The following is an 18,066-nucleotide window of genomic DNA, read 5'->3' on the forward strand; positions in this document are numbered from 1 at the left end:
GGCTATCAATGGCGTTGTGAACTGTACGGAGCGCAGGCTGGGACAAACCACAAACGTTCGACTTTCAGGAAATGAAACGCGTTGGTACACTTAGTGAAAGTTTTAAAAAACTCTTTGTTTTCAACAGCCACAGCACATATACAAGAGTTCATTTACATGTGTTCAGTGTAGAAATCATAAATATTTTACAGTTGGCTTCCAGGTGACAGATATATTTTTCTCAGAAAAATTTAAAAACATTTGTTTTTTCATATTAATATTTTAATCATAGGTAACGACTCAGCATTTTAATGTACTATTCAAAAGAAGAAGGAAGTTAACTATTATAAATAGATGCATGTACTTTATTCTTGCACATTCCTTCATCTTTTCCTTTATTTTTTTAAGATATCTTTATTGTAATATTCTTCTATTCTATATGATAAAGTTTCTTGTCTATGCACCAATACACCACAGCAAAATCCTTGTATGCGAAAACTTGGCAATAAACCAGATACTGATTTTGAATTACTGTGCTGTAAAAAAACAGGCCTTATAGTATCTCATGCATTGATATTAAATGATAACATTCATATTGAGGAGACATTTTTGAGACAAAGGGATGAAATGTTTCTGCAGAAGGGTTCCTGAGGTGGTGGAGGTTTTTCTCCTGGTCTGTCCCATCTTCACTCACTTCTCATCCAAACAGAAGCAGCAGCACTATGCAGACTGCATTCACTGCAATCAACGGCACTGCAGAGCAAAAAAGACAGTAGTTTAGAGCCAAGAGGAGCATGTGTGTGTGTGTGTGTGTGTGTGTGTGTGTGTGTGTGTGTGTGTGTGTGTGTGTGTGTGTGTGTGTGTGTGTCTGTAAACACCCACCTCTCATCACTGTCCTCACAGAGCGCACAAGGTTCATCATCTGCACTTTGACGCCTGGTTCGTCACCAAAACCTCCGACGCTTTGGTCGACTCCCCAGCCGACTACAGGTTTGAAACACGCCGACAGACACAGACGGAGAGAAACGCAGCTTCATTATGAAAAGAGAATAAAACATTCTGACTAAGTTCCACTGGTGGAAGGAATTAACTGCACTTAAGTACACTTTTGTGTTTCCATTTTATGCTACTTTATACTTCCACTCAACTACATTTTGGACGCAAATATTTTACTTTTTAATCCATTACATTTATTTGATAATTTAAGTTACTAGTTATATGGCAGATTTAGATTATTAATAAAACAATGTTTGTATACCTCGTACTGTGACTAGCACTTCTATAACTGTGCAGCTTCTCCAGTTTTAATTCAGATGTTTTTTATAGTACATCTTCATTTTCTTATTTATGTTTCTTGGTTTTTGCAATTCTTTGCTTTTATTTTCAATGTAATTACTCTATTACTTACTATGTTTATGTTATGCACCAATTTAACCAAAACAAATTCCTTGTATATGAAAACTTATTTGGCAATAAACCAGATTATGAAAACTAAAACTAATAAATTATAAATTAATATAATAGATTAATCGACGCAGCATTATCTAAAGTAGCTTAAATGAGCCTCAACTTTAACATCTGCAACATTAAAGTCATGAACACATTAATGCATCAATAATTATAATCCAGGAATATAATATATATTATTCTGTAACGGGCAATTCATTCTGCATAATTAATGTTTTACTTTAAGTATATTCTTAAGCTTATACCTTTGTACTTTTACTCAAACAAGAGTTTGAATGCAAGACTTTTACTTTTAATTTATGTCTCAATGTGTAATATTTGCTAAAACCTTTAACTTTAATTATACTTTTATTATATATATTTTTGAATGAATGACTACTTTTACTTGATCTGAATTCTTCTTCCACCACTGCTAAGTAATCTTATTATCTCAGTAAAAAAATAAGTAATCCTTAATTTAAAAAGACAATTAGGAAATTGTCTTCATTGTATTTCTTATACATTTGTTGTTATATCAGCATGTTGTTCAGCCTGTCTGTTGTACATTGGTTTTGTTAATAAAGTTGTTAAAAATAGGAAATGGTGGAAAACATGAATTAGTTTTAAACCCACACTTATAGTCTGTATTTAGAGGCGGGTACAGGAACATTAAGTAACTATGAATCCCCAATGTTTAATGTTTTTAATTGTTCTAGCCGTTAAGATACTAGCTAGTTAGCATTAGCTTAGCTATTTCGAATTTCACATGACATCTAACTCTTAACCGTCGCGTACAATTGAAACGGCACTCACTTACTTTTACTCAGAAATCTTTCTTCGTGCAATACAGCGACAGCATTGACGCACAGAATTGCTGCTTGAATGAGTGAATACAAAGTAAAAGCCATGTTTCTTTATAGGTAGCTAGCTAGCTGGAAGCTAGCAGGCAGTATTTACTTCTGACGAAGCCTACGGTGGCTAAGAAGGGTCAACTCTAATGACAGTTTGCGCTTTTTGTACAACTCACAGGGATGTAATGTTTAATCTCCATTTGGTAAAGTTTGTTTTTCTTTTAGTAGAGCTAGGAACTTCAGAATAAGGGCTAACGTCTAATACTAGGAGGGGTTAAATGTAGTACTTAAAGTAACATTTTGTGGTACTTAATGAGTATTTTTTTTCCATGCCTAATACTATTACTACACTATAGTACAGAGGGAAATATTGTAACTTTTTTTTATATAAAAAAAACATACAAAGAGCTTATAAAACTTGGTCTAAATGTAGCAAATATGAACTACTTGTATGTATGTAACACCAAAAATAAAACTGTTATTATTCCCTCCAGAGGGGCATTATTGTTGGTCAAAGAGAGCAAATGGGCTTTTACTTGGGCAACTTTAGCCCGGCCTTGTGCACGTCCCTGGTACCTGAACTACACGGCAAACATTTAAACAATTTAAAAAATATTATCTTCTGGTCAAAGCTCCTCGAGAAAACAAGTGCTTATAAATATTTGTGGTTAACTCTTTCAGTTATGCATTTGCTTGTTCAGCGTGCATATGATACATGTGCACATTATACTGTATGTAAATTATTTGTTTACGTACATGTTATGTATACTCTTGGGTCTTTATATCAATTGTGGTATTACACACAATTCACATTTATGTTGCACATTAAATATCCTTAATAGCTACAAACACAGACACATAACAGACAGAATCATGAGAATAAAAATCTTTATTAGTGTTTTATGAAGTCTGCATAATATGCCACACGCCTGAGAAGCTTATGGTCAGAAAACAAAACAAAAAAACAAACAAAAAACTGCTCTATCAATACCGCCCTCTACTGGTAAAACAACTGCGACATCTACTGTACTGACTGCTTTGCAAAAAGGATTACTGTTAAATACACACATACTGTACTACTGTTATGTATATGTACGTCTGGTCCACGTCAGTTTTTGTAATGTATTTTTTTTCACATTCATATGTTGTAGGCCGAAGATAAAAACAATGTAACACTGGACCCTAACACATGGTTCAGTTCCCCAAATCCAAACTCCACTAGGTGCACTTAAAGTACAATCACTAGTGCCATAAGGTAAACACATTTACATCGAAAAGAAGGGGGGGAGGGGGGGGGGACATGTTAAACTCGCAACAGCCACGTAATGACAATAATGGCAGAGTTGAAGCTAATAATTACTGTATTTTATAGACAGAACAAATACAATACACACATCAACACAGAATGTCCTCGTGTGCAGGCACATCGGCTCTTCTTTGCTCGTGGAAGAAAAACCGCTCTCCTCCCGTTTCTGTAACATTTTAAAAAGCCAATTGTATCCGGTTGACCTTAACCCGCTTGACTGAGCACCAAAAGGCTTCAAGAGGTCACGTGTGTTTAAAAAGAAAAAGGTGAAGAGATGACTGAATGAATGGCCATTACAAAGCTTTACATGCCTCTGGAATCATTACAGGAACGTAGATTTAAGGGTTTTGTGTACTTTAAATGCACCAGACAAAAAGGATAGAAACACATCATGGGGGGCTTTGTGTTGTTTCTTTACCAAGACAAAGAGCTGCAATTGCAAATGAATTAAAACTTTTTTGGGGGGTAAAACGAAGGAATGATCCATGCCCTCCATGTCACTTTAGAAACAGCTGTGGTCTTGAAAATATTACTTTAATAAAAAGTGAACGACAGAAAATTTTAAGTATATTTATATATAAAAATACATGAGAATACAAAAAAGTAGCAAAACAATGGGGATATAGGCTAAAAACAGAATGAATTCATTGATACCTTCAATTTCTCCCGGTGAGGCGTTTACTGCGTCACCTCGGAGAGCCCCAGGACTCCCAGGGTCGAGTCAAAGAGAGGAAAGCTTTCGATAACAGCTGATATTCTCTGGTCCCTGCCCAGCTCACCTGGCGAAGCCTGGCCGACATCTCTTAGCTTCCATGCCAGGCTGTTCAGCGGGGGTGTAAATCAACTAAATCAAGGACATGTAGAGTGCCATATAATGACAAAGAAATAAACTACATCCAGATCGAGTTTGCAGTTCGTTTGGTTTTTTTTGGAATTACTTTTTATCTTTTAAACTAACATTCCTATTTGTCCATTAAGAAGCATGTCTTATAACGACACACGTCGAGTTACAAAAAGGGCCATCCCGGCAAAGTCAATTTCATTTCCATAAACACACTGTGGCGTTTCCTTCAGAGGAGAACGGCCACCAAGGCCATCGTTTCTTCACCAAGAGCCACCTCCCCCCCCCCCCCCTGACAAAAGATGGGGCCACGTTTCCCAGAGAAAAGTAAACTTAGGTTCAGAACAATGGTTGGGGTGGGCTGGAACAAAAAATCATTTTAGCATTCAAGCTTGTTACTCATACAAGCAATCTTCAATACTGAGAAACTATTCACAGATATTTTTGGTATTTCCCCTACTTCCTGGACTAAAAACCAATATACATTTTATTTGTACCACAAATAGATCTAATATTAAGGATTTGGGGAAAAGCAATTTAACAAGGTGCATGACATAGATGGGTAACAAAGTGCCAAATTTTCTTTTCTTTTTTTTTTTACTGAAAAGTCTGTATGTGTGTGAGTGCAACAGTGTAGGTGCGTTTGTTCTTGTGTGTACGTTTGCAGAGGGCTGTGGAACTGGGCCACAAATACTATGAATGTTACAGAAGGTTCGTTCTGTGGGGGTTCCTTTTGTTTCATGAAAGGACTCACAAATTTAATGATCAGGTAAATGGGCTGCGGGTTTTTTTGGGGCGTTTCTTTAGCTGTTTAGGACATACTGGAGCAGCGAGCAGACGGGGAACCCATCTGGGTCAGAACCTTGTCCAGCCACTGCAGGGGGCCGTTCAAGTGCAGCTCGATCCAGCAAGGAGTGCTGGTGACGGTCTGCCGCCTGCAAGACAAAAGCGTAGTTTTAATGTCCGCTGGAACTGTCAACATAAAACATCTTCATGGATAAAGAACGGCTCGTAGATATTTCTGCACGTTATTCTATTTACTTGTATTTAAGTGGGGAATTTATTTTAGTATTTAGTTGTAACATTTAATTAAATTTTAGTATTCACTGATCTTATTGTTTTATGAATCTAGTTTTTATCTCACAACGTTTACTACTATTATCATACGTAGCGTTATTTATTTTAGTTTTATTACATAATCTTTTTAACGTTTGAAATAAGATATATTAAATAGCTTTTAGTTTATTTTAATTACACGGTTTAATTGTTTTTGTCTGTTCTGCCAACCTTTACGAAAGGCACTAAACAAATAAAAGTTTGCTCGAGTGATAAACTTGAAGCTTTATTTAAAAACCATATTATATAATCCTTCTGTGCTATATGCTATGCTATGCTACTATAAGTTTCACATTAATGTTCCACGTCTGATCCGAAGCTGAGCCACAGGTAGCGTGTGAACGAAGCGGCTGGGACTCACCTGTACTCGGCTCCCCAGCCTTTGACAAAGCTCATGCGGATGGTGCACATCCGGGTGAGCTGGTAAACCGCCTCAAAGCCCTGGTTCACCGACTGAGCCAGCAGCGCCGCGAACTCCTGGTTGTTGAAGATTTTCAGATTACAACCTAAAGAAGGAACAAAGAGGTGAACATGGCCTTTGCGTGGCAGCGGTGTTATTCTGCACCTGTGGTTAATTATTTCTGTGCCGTCTTCGGCATCGTTGGCCTCAACCGGTGCCGGGTGGGTCGCAGGAGCATGCCGAGTCAGCACCGGAACCAGTAGGTGAGCTCTGACTATTCCTCCCGGCCAATCAGTGATTTAACTCATCACATACAACCTCTGCTTTCAGCTCGGTTTGTCCGTCTGTCCGCAGGATTACAGAAAGACTACAGGCCCGATTATCATGAAACTTGGTGGAAGGGTGAAGCTCGAGCCAAGACGGAACAGAATTCCCTGTGATACGTTTGGTACATTTTCTTTTGCTATGACTCTGGGTCCCCATTTCACTGAACGCACACCAGGCAGCTGCAACTAATTACATTTTTCTGCGCCCGGGAGGCATGTTCATGTGTTTCAGGAGAGCAGCTCTTTGTAACAGAGGTCAAAATGTCCCTGGAGTCACAGGACTGTTTACTGATTAGCTGCAAAAAGACACTGCATGGCTGCACTTTGCCACTGCTCTGGTGATCCACCACAAAGGAGCAAAGTACAACGTTTTCAGAGACACCTTTCAAGCCAACAGCATGTAGACAGATAGACAGACAGACAGACACACACACACAGACACACACAGACACACTAGGGCTGTCGAATTAGCGCGTTCATTTCGATTCCTAATTGCTACACAAGTGACATCTTCAGCATCTTACCTGGAGGAATTTTACACACTGTTGCTGGATGCCAGCCATACCGCTGGTTGCAGTTTGGACTCTGGACAAAGATGGCGCTATCACTCAGGCACTCAGCGAATACCTCGCCTCCAATGTAGTAGAGTCTAACTCCTCTTCCTGTGAACACAGACAGACTGAAGCTAGAACACGAGACATGAACAAGACGTCTCGATATGTAGGACTCGATCGGTGTCTGTGCCGTACCTATGTGCCTCCGGGTCATCTCCACAGTGGCGTTCCTGTTGACATTAGACAGCAGGCCCAGGCAGAAACGCTCAGAGTTTGATGGATCTGTGAATCCGTCCACTGTCAGCGAGGGCTGCGAGGCGTGGAACGTCTCCCCCACGCGCTGGTTCAGCTCGTAATAGGCTATAGAGCACCAGAAGGCTGGCTCAGAGTAGGTCACCGGCTGCAGGTCTGCAGTGGAGGAGCAGGTCACTAAAGTGTATCACAATTTGATAAAACACTTTTGATTATATTTGATTATAAGCGGATGAAAAGAAGGAAGATGTGTGTATATAATCTAAACACATTACATACACACACACACACACACACACACACACACACACACACACTAAAGGCCGTATTGTCAAATTTAAAATGTAAGTTTATTTCACCAGTTAAATCGGGAACAAACTTTTTGACTTTTGTTAAACACAAAAGCCGCTTCATGGCTCCATGTTTTGGTTTTGTTGTTTCTCCGGTGGCCGTGGTGTCTCGAGAAGAGCAGCTGCGAACGCTATGAAGCGCCACAGCATGTGTTGGTGAGGAGGACGAGAACTGGGAGAATCATCTCGCTCCAAATCTAAAGCTTCCCTTTTTATAAAATCGGCCCTTGTACCAACCTGTACTGTATTAATATATAGTTTGCTTGATTGTACTGTATTGTTTTGCATCTTACCCATGCTGTGATTGACAGGAGACAGAGTGCTGGGGGAGAGCTCTGCTGGAGAACCTGACAAAGGAAACAGGAAGTCATTGACATGTTCGGGTTCACAGGAGAGCAGCAGAAGGGGACGTATGCACATCCTACATCCTGCTTTGATGAGATCAAACAGATTGAACTCTAACTTTTGATTGCACTAAATGCATGAAGTCTAAAACAACAAGTATCTGCTGCTGCATCATTAACAGTGCCAGGTGAAAGCGTTTGGTTTTTAAAGATTGGTTTAGTTTTTGTGCACATATACACAAAGAAAAGGAGAATTTAAGGAAAGTTAGAACGTTGTGCAGGATCAAAATGGCCTAATTCTTTTAATATACATTGATTTGTAACAGCAGCTTTGGATCCCATTAATTCACAGAGCTGCAACGTCTCTGTGCAAACTATTAGGTATTGTCGTCCATCTTTGATCCAAGATTATCTTCTAACGCAGAGTAGTCAGAACAATATAAATATACCTTTTATAAAACAGTTCATTCCAAATCTGGTCTCTAAAACTTAAAACCTCTTTTCTGAATTTTGTCAGCTGTTGTGTTGCTGATTGTTCATCACCGATCTTCATCACATTGACTCCCTGACTCTGTGGAGGTTGAAGGAAGGAGAAGGAGTTGCTCGTCTCGTGTACCTGTTTCCATACTCTGATTCATCTGTTGATCGCTGGCCTCCCCATCCTCACTGATGTAGCCTGGTGGAGGCGTTTCTGTTCCAATGACGAGGGGAGAAAATAAACCATCATAAACATTTAGATCAAAAAGCTTCAGAGAGAATCGTTCCTATAGAAAGTGTTTAAATAAAAAGCTCATCGTAATCAAGTTCATCTGCGGCTACAGTGAGCGGTTTGTCCCGGACAGACTCACCTGGTATATAGTTGTTCGGAGGTTCGATTCCTGCAGGGAAGTTTGTGTTCTCAGGTATGGAATGAGTGTAGTCATCCAGAGGTGGCAGCTCTGGCAGGATTTCTGAGTGTCTTGGCACAAGAACAGGAGGCAGCACTGCACCGTCACAAGAGATGAGTTAGACGAGTTTCATTAACAGCAATAAGACAATCAAACACGAGTGAAACTTAATAACCCAGAAACTCTTAAGGAATAGTTTGACATTTTGGGAGACGCATTTGCTTTCTTGCCGAGAGTTGGATGTGAAACACGACGTTTCCCGTCGTTATGCTAAGCTAAGCTATCCGACTACAGACATGGCGATGCGTTTGATCTTCTCTTCACGTTGTTTGTGTGAAAAGTGAGCGCACGCTCTCTGTTGATGTCCTTATAAATGCTAAATGTAGTTTGTTCTGTATAGTAATTAATACCAAGAGATGTGCACGTTTAGGCAACAAGTGGAGTCCTCTCACCTGGGGTCTCCACCCTCTGGTAGTGGTACGGGTTGATGCAGACCTCATCCTTCTTGAGGTGGAAGGCGTACTCACAGGCCTCGATGGCACGCAGCTCGTGGTGGCTGTGAAGGTCCGGCCATCGCCACAAGCGACAGTAGATAACATGAGGAAGCCCCTTCCTGTGGGAGACCTGCAGGCGACCATCCAGGGATCTGATTGGACGGCAAACAGGAAATGGTGGTGAGATGGGTGGAAGGCACACGGGGGAGAGGGGGGGGGTGATATGGCCAGGTAGGGGAGGGAAATGGAAATGGATTGGAGACGAGAACGAGAAACAAAGACGCTCTCAGTGTCCGTCACCTCAAACATTGTAATGACAACTCTCCCACATTAAAGTTGTACGCAACACCATACAATAGTTGAGGATAGTCACCTGGTCTGGTCAGGGTAGCTGTATAGGCCTGATGTATCCCACTGTTCTATCGTATTTGGTGTACTCAGTCCCCATATTTCAGAGCAATTGCTGTGCACAGAGAAAACAACAAAACAAAAACAAAAAACAAATGATAAACATGGCTCATTCAGAAATATCAGTATGAGTAATGTGAACATTAAAAGGCCTCTTTTATTACAGACTAAGCAAAATAAAGACATAAATTCCTTTTTCAAGCAGCAGAAATGAAAGATGGGAGTTTCGAATAAGAGAAGCCTTTTTGACAGAATTAAGGAAAACAAAAACGTGGAATCTTCTAACACACAGTGAGTGAGACAAAGATCATTCTAACCAGCGGCATTAACCATTTTACACTTCGTCACTGCAGTCGTTACATCAGAACTCATCTGGAAACATTCAAACGGACACTGAAGACACACGATGGCACACAAGACGGAGAGAACCAAATGCAATTTTCAGACGAAACATTCACAAGAAAATTGACAAAAACTGAGAAATGAACAACTTGGAATGAGGACAAATGAGAAGTTCTTCTGAATAATTAACAACAAGTTCTACGTGTTAAAGGCTACAGATACACAACAACATGTACACGACTGGATTAGTCTGCTGGGATCTCATCTACTCGTCTGTTCATGACAAAGAGCCAGCCGCAGCAGCTTGTTCAAGTCAACGGCTTCTTTCACTGCAGTGTTTGATCTAAATGTAGCTTCACTCCTTTACGTTCATCTTCTATTCATGTCTATTCATTCTGTGCACGGTGTCCGATAAAGAAGAAGAGACACTAATATTATTAGTATTACACATTACAGTGGTGGCTGTTTCAGACTTGTGTGATCCAAACAATTCCAATAACGAAGAAATAAGGATGTAATCGTTTAAAATGTGTAATGGACATGTTTTTATCTGACAAATATTCTGCTTCAGTTCATATTTGTTGGCGTTTAGACTCAGAAACAAGCTTCACCGTGTTAGCGAGACGCGCACTGACGGGTTTTATTCATTAAAGAAAGTCGATTTAATAGGAAAAGATGTTCAATCCGATTCACTACTTTATTCAAATTGAGGATGTTTTTGTTTTACTGCATACAATATGACGACACGCATTAAAAGCTTCATTCCAAAATCTCAATAGAAACATTGGTAAGAAAATGACATTCAGTAAAGCCGTACTACGCGTTAAATGGGGACCTGCAAGATTGGCAAGCAGGGAATACGAGCTCCTTAGTCCCAATCAAAATGTGCCAACATGGCAATGCCCAAATCTGGCATTATTTAGTTTTTGTAACCCATCCTCTCTCATGTAGATATCCTCTACAAGTCCAGCCCTCTGCAAGAAATCCTTTCATTCAGAGCGAGCCAGCCACTGTATCTCTACAAACACAACAGTGAGGCCAAGAACAATTCTCAGACGATAACAACCAGCCAGCTATCTATAGACATACAAACATCTGACGTGGTACTCAGCGGAACATCTGTGAGGAATGAACCCTTTAACACAGTGTTCCCACTGAACGCGCGTCTGGCCCATCAAGGCTGGCGTGCTGATAAAGAGGACATCTTTCTCTCTCACCCTTTTAATGTTTCGGATTCTTACATCATACATGTTCTACATCCCTAAATGTTTAATAATAATTAAAGGGAAATTACAGAAACAGAATTTTAGAAAAGAGAAGAGCAAGGTCAGAATCTGCCATTGGATCAAGGGTTCATGGTTGTATATTACGCAGAAGTACCAACGAAGCACACTTGCAGAGACATGTGTAACAGCTGTTGAACAGAGATCAAGTGTTGGGCAGTATACCTGGGGATGGTGACACACTTGGTGTTGCAGTTCTGTGTGGTGATCGCTTTCTCCAGCTCATCTAGCTGGCCTGTCTTCTTTAGCTTCTTCACTAAGCTCTTCACGGCCTTCTCGCACCATTTCTCCTCTTGCCCGTTGTGCTCTCCGCCGCCTGCTCCGCCCGGGCCGGTAGTCGACTTCTTCCAGCCCAACAGCCTTTTCACCACAGGAGGGGTGAACGGCAAGATGGAGGACATCTTAGCTGGACAAGCCGGGAGTCTCCAGAGCACTCAACACAAGCTCTCACACACACAGACAGAAAGGACCTGGAGCTACAGTGTGGGCCCTTGCTCTGACGGGGCCCCTCTAGTGACCAGTGAGTCACAGTGTGGAAGCCAGTGCTAGCAGGATATACTCAAAAGAGATGGACACCTTGGGAGAAAGTACAAAGTACATTGTTAACAGGGTGCAACATTTATTTTTTTGTCCATCGGCCAAATGGCTAATGAATGTTCAAATTTTACCAGCAACTCAATAGATTACCATCGTTTTCTGGCTGGCGAGTGATGTACATGTTGAGCTCATGCTTTCAAAACATGGCTCTGATAGTTTAAATGGTGTGATGAATGTGATTTTGTTAAGGGTCTTTAAGTACGGCACAGATAGGGAAACTAGGCATGATCTCCAATGTAGTTTTATACTATTTTAATTCTGCTATTTTATATTATTTTAATTCTGCTATTTTATATTATTTTAATTCTGCTATTTTATATTATTTTAATTCTATTATTTTAATTCTGCTATTTTATATTATTTTAATTCTGCTATTTTATATTATTTTAATTCTGCTATTTTATACTATTTTAATTCTATTATTTTAATTCTGCTATTTTATATTATTTTAATTCTGCTATTTTATATTATTTTAATTCTGCTATTTTATACTATTTTAATTCTGCTATTTTATATTATTTTAATTCTGCTATTTTATACTATTTTAATTCTGCTATTTTATATTATTTTAATTCTGCTATTTTATACTATTTTAATTCTGCTATTTTATATTATTTTAATTCTGCTATTTTATATTATTTTAATTCTGATATTTTGATAATAGTGCTTCAGACTCATTTACATCAACACTGTGATTATTGTTCTGTAAATTATCTTAATCTGTCTCATCTTGTACTAATTGTTACGTTTTTGCTGTGAAGCCCTTTGGGCTGCAATTCTTGTATGAAAGGTGCTATACAAATACAGATTATTATTATTATTATTATTATTATATTAGACATTTTCATATTTTACCAGCATTTGGTTTGTAAATTGTAAATTGTAATTTGGTGCTTGATTGCAAACACTGATGGTACAGAAAACCATCAGTGGTTCCCCCTCTTAGTGAACTAAGATTTATTTTCATCCATTAGTTTTTATTTAAAGGTTTTTTTCATGCTGAATGACCTATTTCCAAGAAACTTATGAGCACATCTCTCGTGAACAATATTCAAAGTGGTGCTTTTGCATGATTCTTTGCAGAAAACTCAAGTTTACAGATGTGTCGATTAATTACCTGATAAGTTGACAAAATCCTATGAGTGCCAGTCCACTAAGAATTTATTTAGTCAAAGACAGTCCTATTCAATAGATTAGCATTGTTGTTTGGCTGCTAAATCTACTTGCCACTTGCATATTTCACCAGCATTTGGTGGTAAATGGTGCTAATTTCTTGCCCTGACAAACAAAACATGGTCCAGAAAAACAACCATCATCAAAACAATGAAAAGGCAAATAGGAGGTAGCTTATTACTCAACGAAACTACAATCTAAGATTGTTTTGACAGCTTCGCTAACGTTACATAACTGCCTCTTTTGTGAAGTTAAGCATTTGGTGAGTTGAACAAGCAGAGATGTCCACTTGACGTTAGCTTGTTACAAACACTGCTCGACATCCAAGCTAGCTAGCATGCAAACTAATAAAGTTAACACCCGGGGTGTGCCTCCTACTGTCGCATCCCGCCCACAGAGGCAATCACAGCTCCTCTATAACACAATGAACAACACAGTGAACACCATCTAGTAAACAAGGAGAGTATTTTGTGACAGGCCTCCCAGTGCTAACACCAACTGGCTTGGGAAGGCCGGCTGCTAGCTACCTGGGGGGGCCTGCTGGACTCAAATCACAACAATAAGTTCACCCACGTTAGCTTGTATTTAGCAGCAAAATGCTGAAATAGTCTAAGCAAAAAAACGAAAAGCGAACAACTTTGGTTAACGTAACAAAGCAGGTTAAAGGCTATTCAAGGAGAAGTGCTCATCTAGCTAGGTCAGCTAATGTTAGCTAGCTTAACTGAGCTAGCTGCCAGCTTGTTATCAAAAATCCTTTTGTTGTGATCCACAAAAAAACCTCCTATGCGCAACAGTGAAACCGCGCTACTTTGCTACCTAACGCCAGTTCACCCGGCTATCATTCATCTGCTAACACAACATGGCAATGCGTGAATGTAAACCTTGTAATGTTTCATTTCAACGTTGATTTTGAATGTTTGTGACTTTTATTGAACGGCCCCAAAAATGAGTTAGCATCTTGGACGAACTCTTCCAAACTGGCTCCCGCTGGCTAACGGACCACATCTCTCACAAACAACACGCAAAGTCCAGAAAAACAGCTAAAAACATTTCAATAGTTACCCCAGTTTTAAAGTCCAAAGCTCCGTTTTTTGATAAAAGGATGTGCACAGCCCTGTAAACACGTTGTTGACATAAAGATGAGTGAAGTGTTCAGGACTGCAGCTAATTTTCACAAGGCTTGTTGGCTCTTCTCATGTTGCTACCAGTGCTACTGGCGCTAGTTTGCTAGTTAGGTAGACCGGAACAACAACACAAACATGATGGATCCACACGAGCTCCTAATCCCTCCTACTCAACAACTGATTGGAGGATTATAAAAACACAAACTCTGGCAATTGGCTGATACCCTTGACAATCATTACTGTTCATATATCACGTATTTTGGAATTCATGGTAAACTTGTTGATTATGGTACTTTTAACGTACATAAATATAAAACAACAAACTTTTAAATACCAAACAAAGTGATACATTTGTCAAATGGTATGATGACACGTATAAAGAACAATAATGTTTCCTTTTTTCTTATAATTTGATAGAATGTTCAATTTGTTTATTTAAATTCATATGCTGAGTTGTTGAATGTCTGAAATGTTTGGACATTTTAATGTTTTTTTCAATAAAAATACATCAGGTATTTTGATAACAGTTTATGTTCTATTTTTAACCTTGTTATTTTTTATCTTATTAGGGAAATGTCACATTCATAAAGCTAAACTACTCAACTCAACCCCATCTTTTAAGTAGTTGTTATTATTTTACTTTTTATTTATTGACTCACTTTTTTCATACAGTATAAATCAAACAAAACAATATAATCAAAAGCAGGTTTTTGTTATGTTTTCAGTATTTTTAAATTTAATTTTAATGTTATTCTGTAAAATGTGCAAATAATAATCAGATTCAGAATCGGAATCAGAAATCCTTTATTTGTCCCACGACGGGGAAATTTACGTTGTTACAGCAAGAGATGAGTAACAGTTAAATAGAATAAAAATACAGTAATATAAGTAATATAAGTACAGTAAAATGTGTAGGAGTGAATATTGCACAAGGCATTGATAATTGCACACTGTTGGAACAGACTTGTCTTGGTGTGGTGGTCTACCAGGGGCCGTGGTGATGGTGCAGTCTGACCGCTGCAGGGAGAAAGGACCTCCGGTATCTCTCTGTGAGACACCGCGGGTGAAGCAGCCTGTCGCTGAAAGAGCTGCACAGTGCGGACAAAGTGTCATGGAGGGGGGGGGACATGTTGTCCAATAGAGAGGACAGCTTGGCCGTCATTCTCCTGTCTCCCACCACCTCCACAGTGTCCAGAGGGCTCCCCAGGACAGAGCTGGCCTTCTTCACCAGTCTGTTCAGTCTCTTCCTGTCAGCAGCCGAGATGCTGCTGCCCCAGCAGACCCCTCCATAAAACATAGCAGATGCCACCACAGAGTCAAAGCAGGTAAGACATTCATGTCAATAAATAAAATGTACTCAAAGATATTGTCACCAAATAATTCCTTTATTTTAATTGATCTTACTTTTTATATATCATTTCGATTAATTTATCCCCAATGTATAATCTAATAATCCATGCCCAAAAAACTAAACCATGCACTTGTTGTGTTAAATATACTTTTCTTTAGACAAAATGTATATAAAGTTGCAGAAAAAGTTCTTTCAAAATATTATTTAAAATATCAAATTGCGCTCGAACACCCCTAAAAGTCCCAGCTTCTTGGCATGTCAAATATAACATTTAAAATAGGGTTTTTATTTACTTTTTATGGTATTATTCTATTAATATTTGTCTCTTGTATTGGTAAAATCAATTTGTTAAATCATAAACATATTTAAATAATAATAAGTAATTTTACATTGAAAGTGTGTACCACAACATGCGCGCTACCCTGTTACGAAACCTTTTGAGCTTGGCAGAGGAAGTGAAAAAGCTGTTAGTCACATGACACAGAGGAAATGACATCAGCAAGTCATGTGCTACCACCATGGGTAGACCAAAGGTAAGTCGTCCCTTTTATTCTTTATATATTTCCAATCTTTTCACTCTTGATGGAGTGTGGCACTCACACAAACGCAACCCTGTTACTCACATTATGAGACTAAAACAAGTTAATTTCAAACATATTTTTCTTTAGTTCAATATCTAAGTGTGTCCATTCCTTGATAGTAGCATTACATTGTGCAGCTGGCATTGATTCCTGAGGTAAAAGCTAAAATTAACATTGATTTGCAACCTGTTACTATAATTAGAGTAACAGGGTTGCATTTCCTCCAGTTTACTCTATTATTTATAGTAAAATGTCATGTGTTTGTATAATTTAGCATAATATAATGTTTTAAATGTCTTACTGTATTATCCATCCATCCATCGTCTACCTCTTATTCGGGGTCGGGTCGCGGGGGCAGCAGCTCCAGTAAGGAACCCCAATCTTCCCTTCTCCGGGCCACATCCTCCAGCTCCGACTGGGGGATCCCGAGGCGTTCCCAGTGAGGAGATATAATCTCTCCACCGAGTCCTGGGTCTTCCCCGGGGTCTCCTCCCAGCTGGACGTGCCTGGAACACCTCCCTAGGGAGGCGCCCAGGTGGCTCCTCACTAGATGAACCACCTCAACTGGATCCTTTCAACGCAAAGGAGCAGCGGCTCTACTCCGAGTCTCTCCTGATGGCTGAGCTTCTCACCCTATCTCTAAGGGAGACGCCACCCGTCTGAGAAAACACATTTCGGCCGCTTGTACCCGTGATCTCGTTCTTTTGGTCATGACCTTCATGACCATAGGTGAGGGGAGGAACGAAGATCGACCGGTAGATTGAGAGCTTTGCCTTCTGGCTCAGCTTTCTTTTCGTCACAACAGTGCGGTAAAGTGACTGTAGTACCGCCCCCGCTGCTCCGATTCTCCGGCCAATCTCTCGCTCCATCGTCCCCTCACTCGCGAACAAGACCCCGAGGTACTTGAACTCCTTCACTTGGGGTAAAGGCTCATTCCCTACCCGGAGTAGGCAATCCACCGGTTTCCTGCTGAGAGCCATGGCCTCAGATTTTGAGGTGCTGATCCTCATCCCAACCGCTGCACACTCGGCTGCGAACCGATCCAGTGAGTGTTGAAGGTCACAGACCGATGATGCCATCAGGACCACATCATCTGCAAAGAGCAGCGATGAGATCCTCAGGTCACCGAACTGCAACCCCTCTCCTCCACGACTATTCCTCGATATCCTGGCCATGAAAATCACGAACATGATTGGTGATAAAGCGCAGCCCTGGCGGAGGCCAACATTCACTGGGAACGAGTCCGACTTACTGCCGAGTATCCGGACACAACTCTCGCTTTGGGCGTACAGGGATTGGATGGCCCTCAAAAGTGACCCCCTCACCCCATACTCCCGCAGCACCTCCCACAGTATCACCCGGGGGACCCGGTCATACGCCTTCTCCAGATCCACAAAACACATGTCGACCGGATGGGCGTACTCCCAGGCCCCCTCCAGGATCCTTGCGAGAGTAAAGAGTTGGTCCGTTGTTCCACGACCAGGACGGAATCCGCATTGTTCCTCTTCAATCAGAGGTTCGACTACCGGCCGAACCCTCCTTTCCAGTACCTTGGAGTAGACTTTACCAGGGAGGCTGAGAAGTGTGATACCCCTGTAGTTGGCACACACTCTCTGGTCCCCCTTTTTAAATAGGGGAACCACCACCCCGGTCTGCCACCCCCTAGGCACTGTCCCAGACTTCCACGCAATTGACGAGGCGTGTCAACCAAGACAGCCCCTCAACACCCAAAGCCTTCAGCATTTCTGAACGGATCTCATCAACCCCCCTTTGTCACTGTGGAGTTATTTGACGACCTCAGTGACCTCCATGTTTTAGATTTGTCCAGTGTATATTTGATTATATCCAGTTTGTTGTTGTGTTGACATGTTTGTTATGTATCATTGATACTCTTCCTGTTAATCCTTCATTGGAAAATATATATAAAATATTATCAAACAACATTTCTGTGGTCCTGAGTTTTTATTTGTCACATTATGTCTTCAGCCAAACGTAATGTAGCCATTCAACCCTGTTACTCTCATTTCAACCCTGTTACTGTATCATTTTCTGTTAAAATAA

General features: G+C 40.2%; 2 protein-coding genes across 3 annotated transcripts; both read right to left on the bottom strand.

Moving 5' to 3' along the window:
• Nucleotides 1-94: 94 nt before the first annotated feature.
• Nucleotides 95-2,407, bottom strand: LOC115014077 (immediate early response 3-interacting protein 1). Its single transcript, XM_029440728.1, has 3 exons — nucleotides 2,243-2,407; nucleotides 862-963; nucleotides 95-732 (listed from the first exon to the last, which is right to left on the bottom strand). The coding sequence occupies exons 1-3, from the start codon at nucleotides 2,331-2,333 to the stop codon at nucleotides 677-679; spliced, it is 249 nt and encodes an 82-aa protein (XP_029296588.1). The 5' UTR covers nucleotides 2,334-2,407; the 3' UTR covers nucleotides 95-676.
• Nucleotides 2,408-3,147: 740 nt separating this feature from the next.
• LOC115014050 (mothers against decapentaplegic homolog 2) lies at nucleotides 3,148-14,204 on the bottom strand. Of its 2 annotated transcripts, none has more exons than XM_029440693.1 (11): nucleotides 14,012-14,204; nucleotides 11,345-11,755; nucleotides 9,520-9,609; nucleotides 9,105-9,298; nucleotides 8,614-8,748; nucleotides 8,382-8,456; nucleotides 7,715-7,768; nucleotides 7,015-7,248; nucleotides 6,790-6,927; nucleotides 5,901-6,045; nucleotides 3,148-5,358 (listed from the first exon to the last, which is right to left on the bottom strand). In XM_029440693.1, the coding sequence occupies exons 2-11, from the start codon at nucleotides 11,578-11,580 to the stop codon at nucleotides 5,235-5,237; spliced, it is 1,425 nt and encodes a 474-aa protein (XP_029296553.1). In that variant the 5' UTR covers nucleotides 11,581-11,755; nucleotides 14,012-14,204; the 3' UTR covers nucleotides 3,148-5,234. The 2 variants fall into 2 exon arrangements, with proteins under 2 accessions (XP_029296553.1, XP_029296555.1); XM_029440695.1 differs by having other exon boundaries at nucleotides 7,015-7,227; nucleotides 14,012-14,203.
• Between the last annotated feature and the right edge of the window lie 3,862 nt (nucleotides 14,205-18,066).

The sequence above is a fragment of the Cottoperca gobio genome, chromosome 9, assembly GCF_900634415.1.
Source record: "Cottoperca gobio chromosome 9, fCotGob3.1, whole genome shotgun sequence".
NCBI lineage: Eukaryota > Metazoa > Chordata > Actinopteri > Perciformes > Bovichtidae > Cottoperca > Cottoperca gobio.

Coding starts and splice junctions, on each gene's coding strand:
- LOC115014077 (XM_029440728.1), bottom strand. CDS start 2,333: ATGGCTTTTACTTTGTATTCACTCATTCAAGCAGCAATTCTGTGCGTC. Junction 964..2,242: donor AGAAAGATTTCTGAGTAAAA/GTAAGTGAGTGC, acceptor TCAAACCTGTAG/TCGGCTGGGGAGTCGACCAA. Junction 733..861: donor TGTGAGGACAGTGATGAGAG/GTGGGTGTTTAC, acceptor TTTGCTCTGCAG/TGCCGTTGATTGCAGTGAAT.
- LOC115014050 (XM_029440693.1), bottom strand. CDS start 11,580: ATGTCCTCCATCTTGCCGTTCACCCCTCCTGTGGTGAAAAGGCTGTTG. Junction 7,769..8,381: donor GAATCAGAGTATGGAAACAG/GTACACGAGACG, acceptor TTCCTTTGTCAG/GTTCTCCAGCAGAGCTCTCC. Junction 7,249..7,714: donor TCCTGTCAATCACAGCATGG/GTAAGATGCAAA, acceptor GATACACTTTAG/TGACCTGCTCCTCCACTGCA.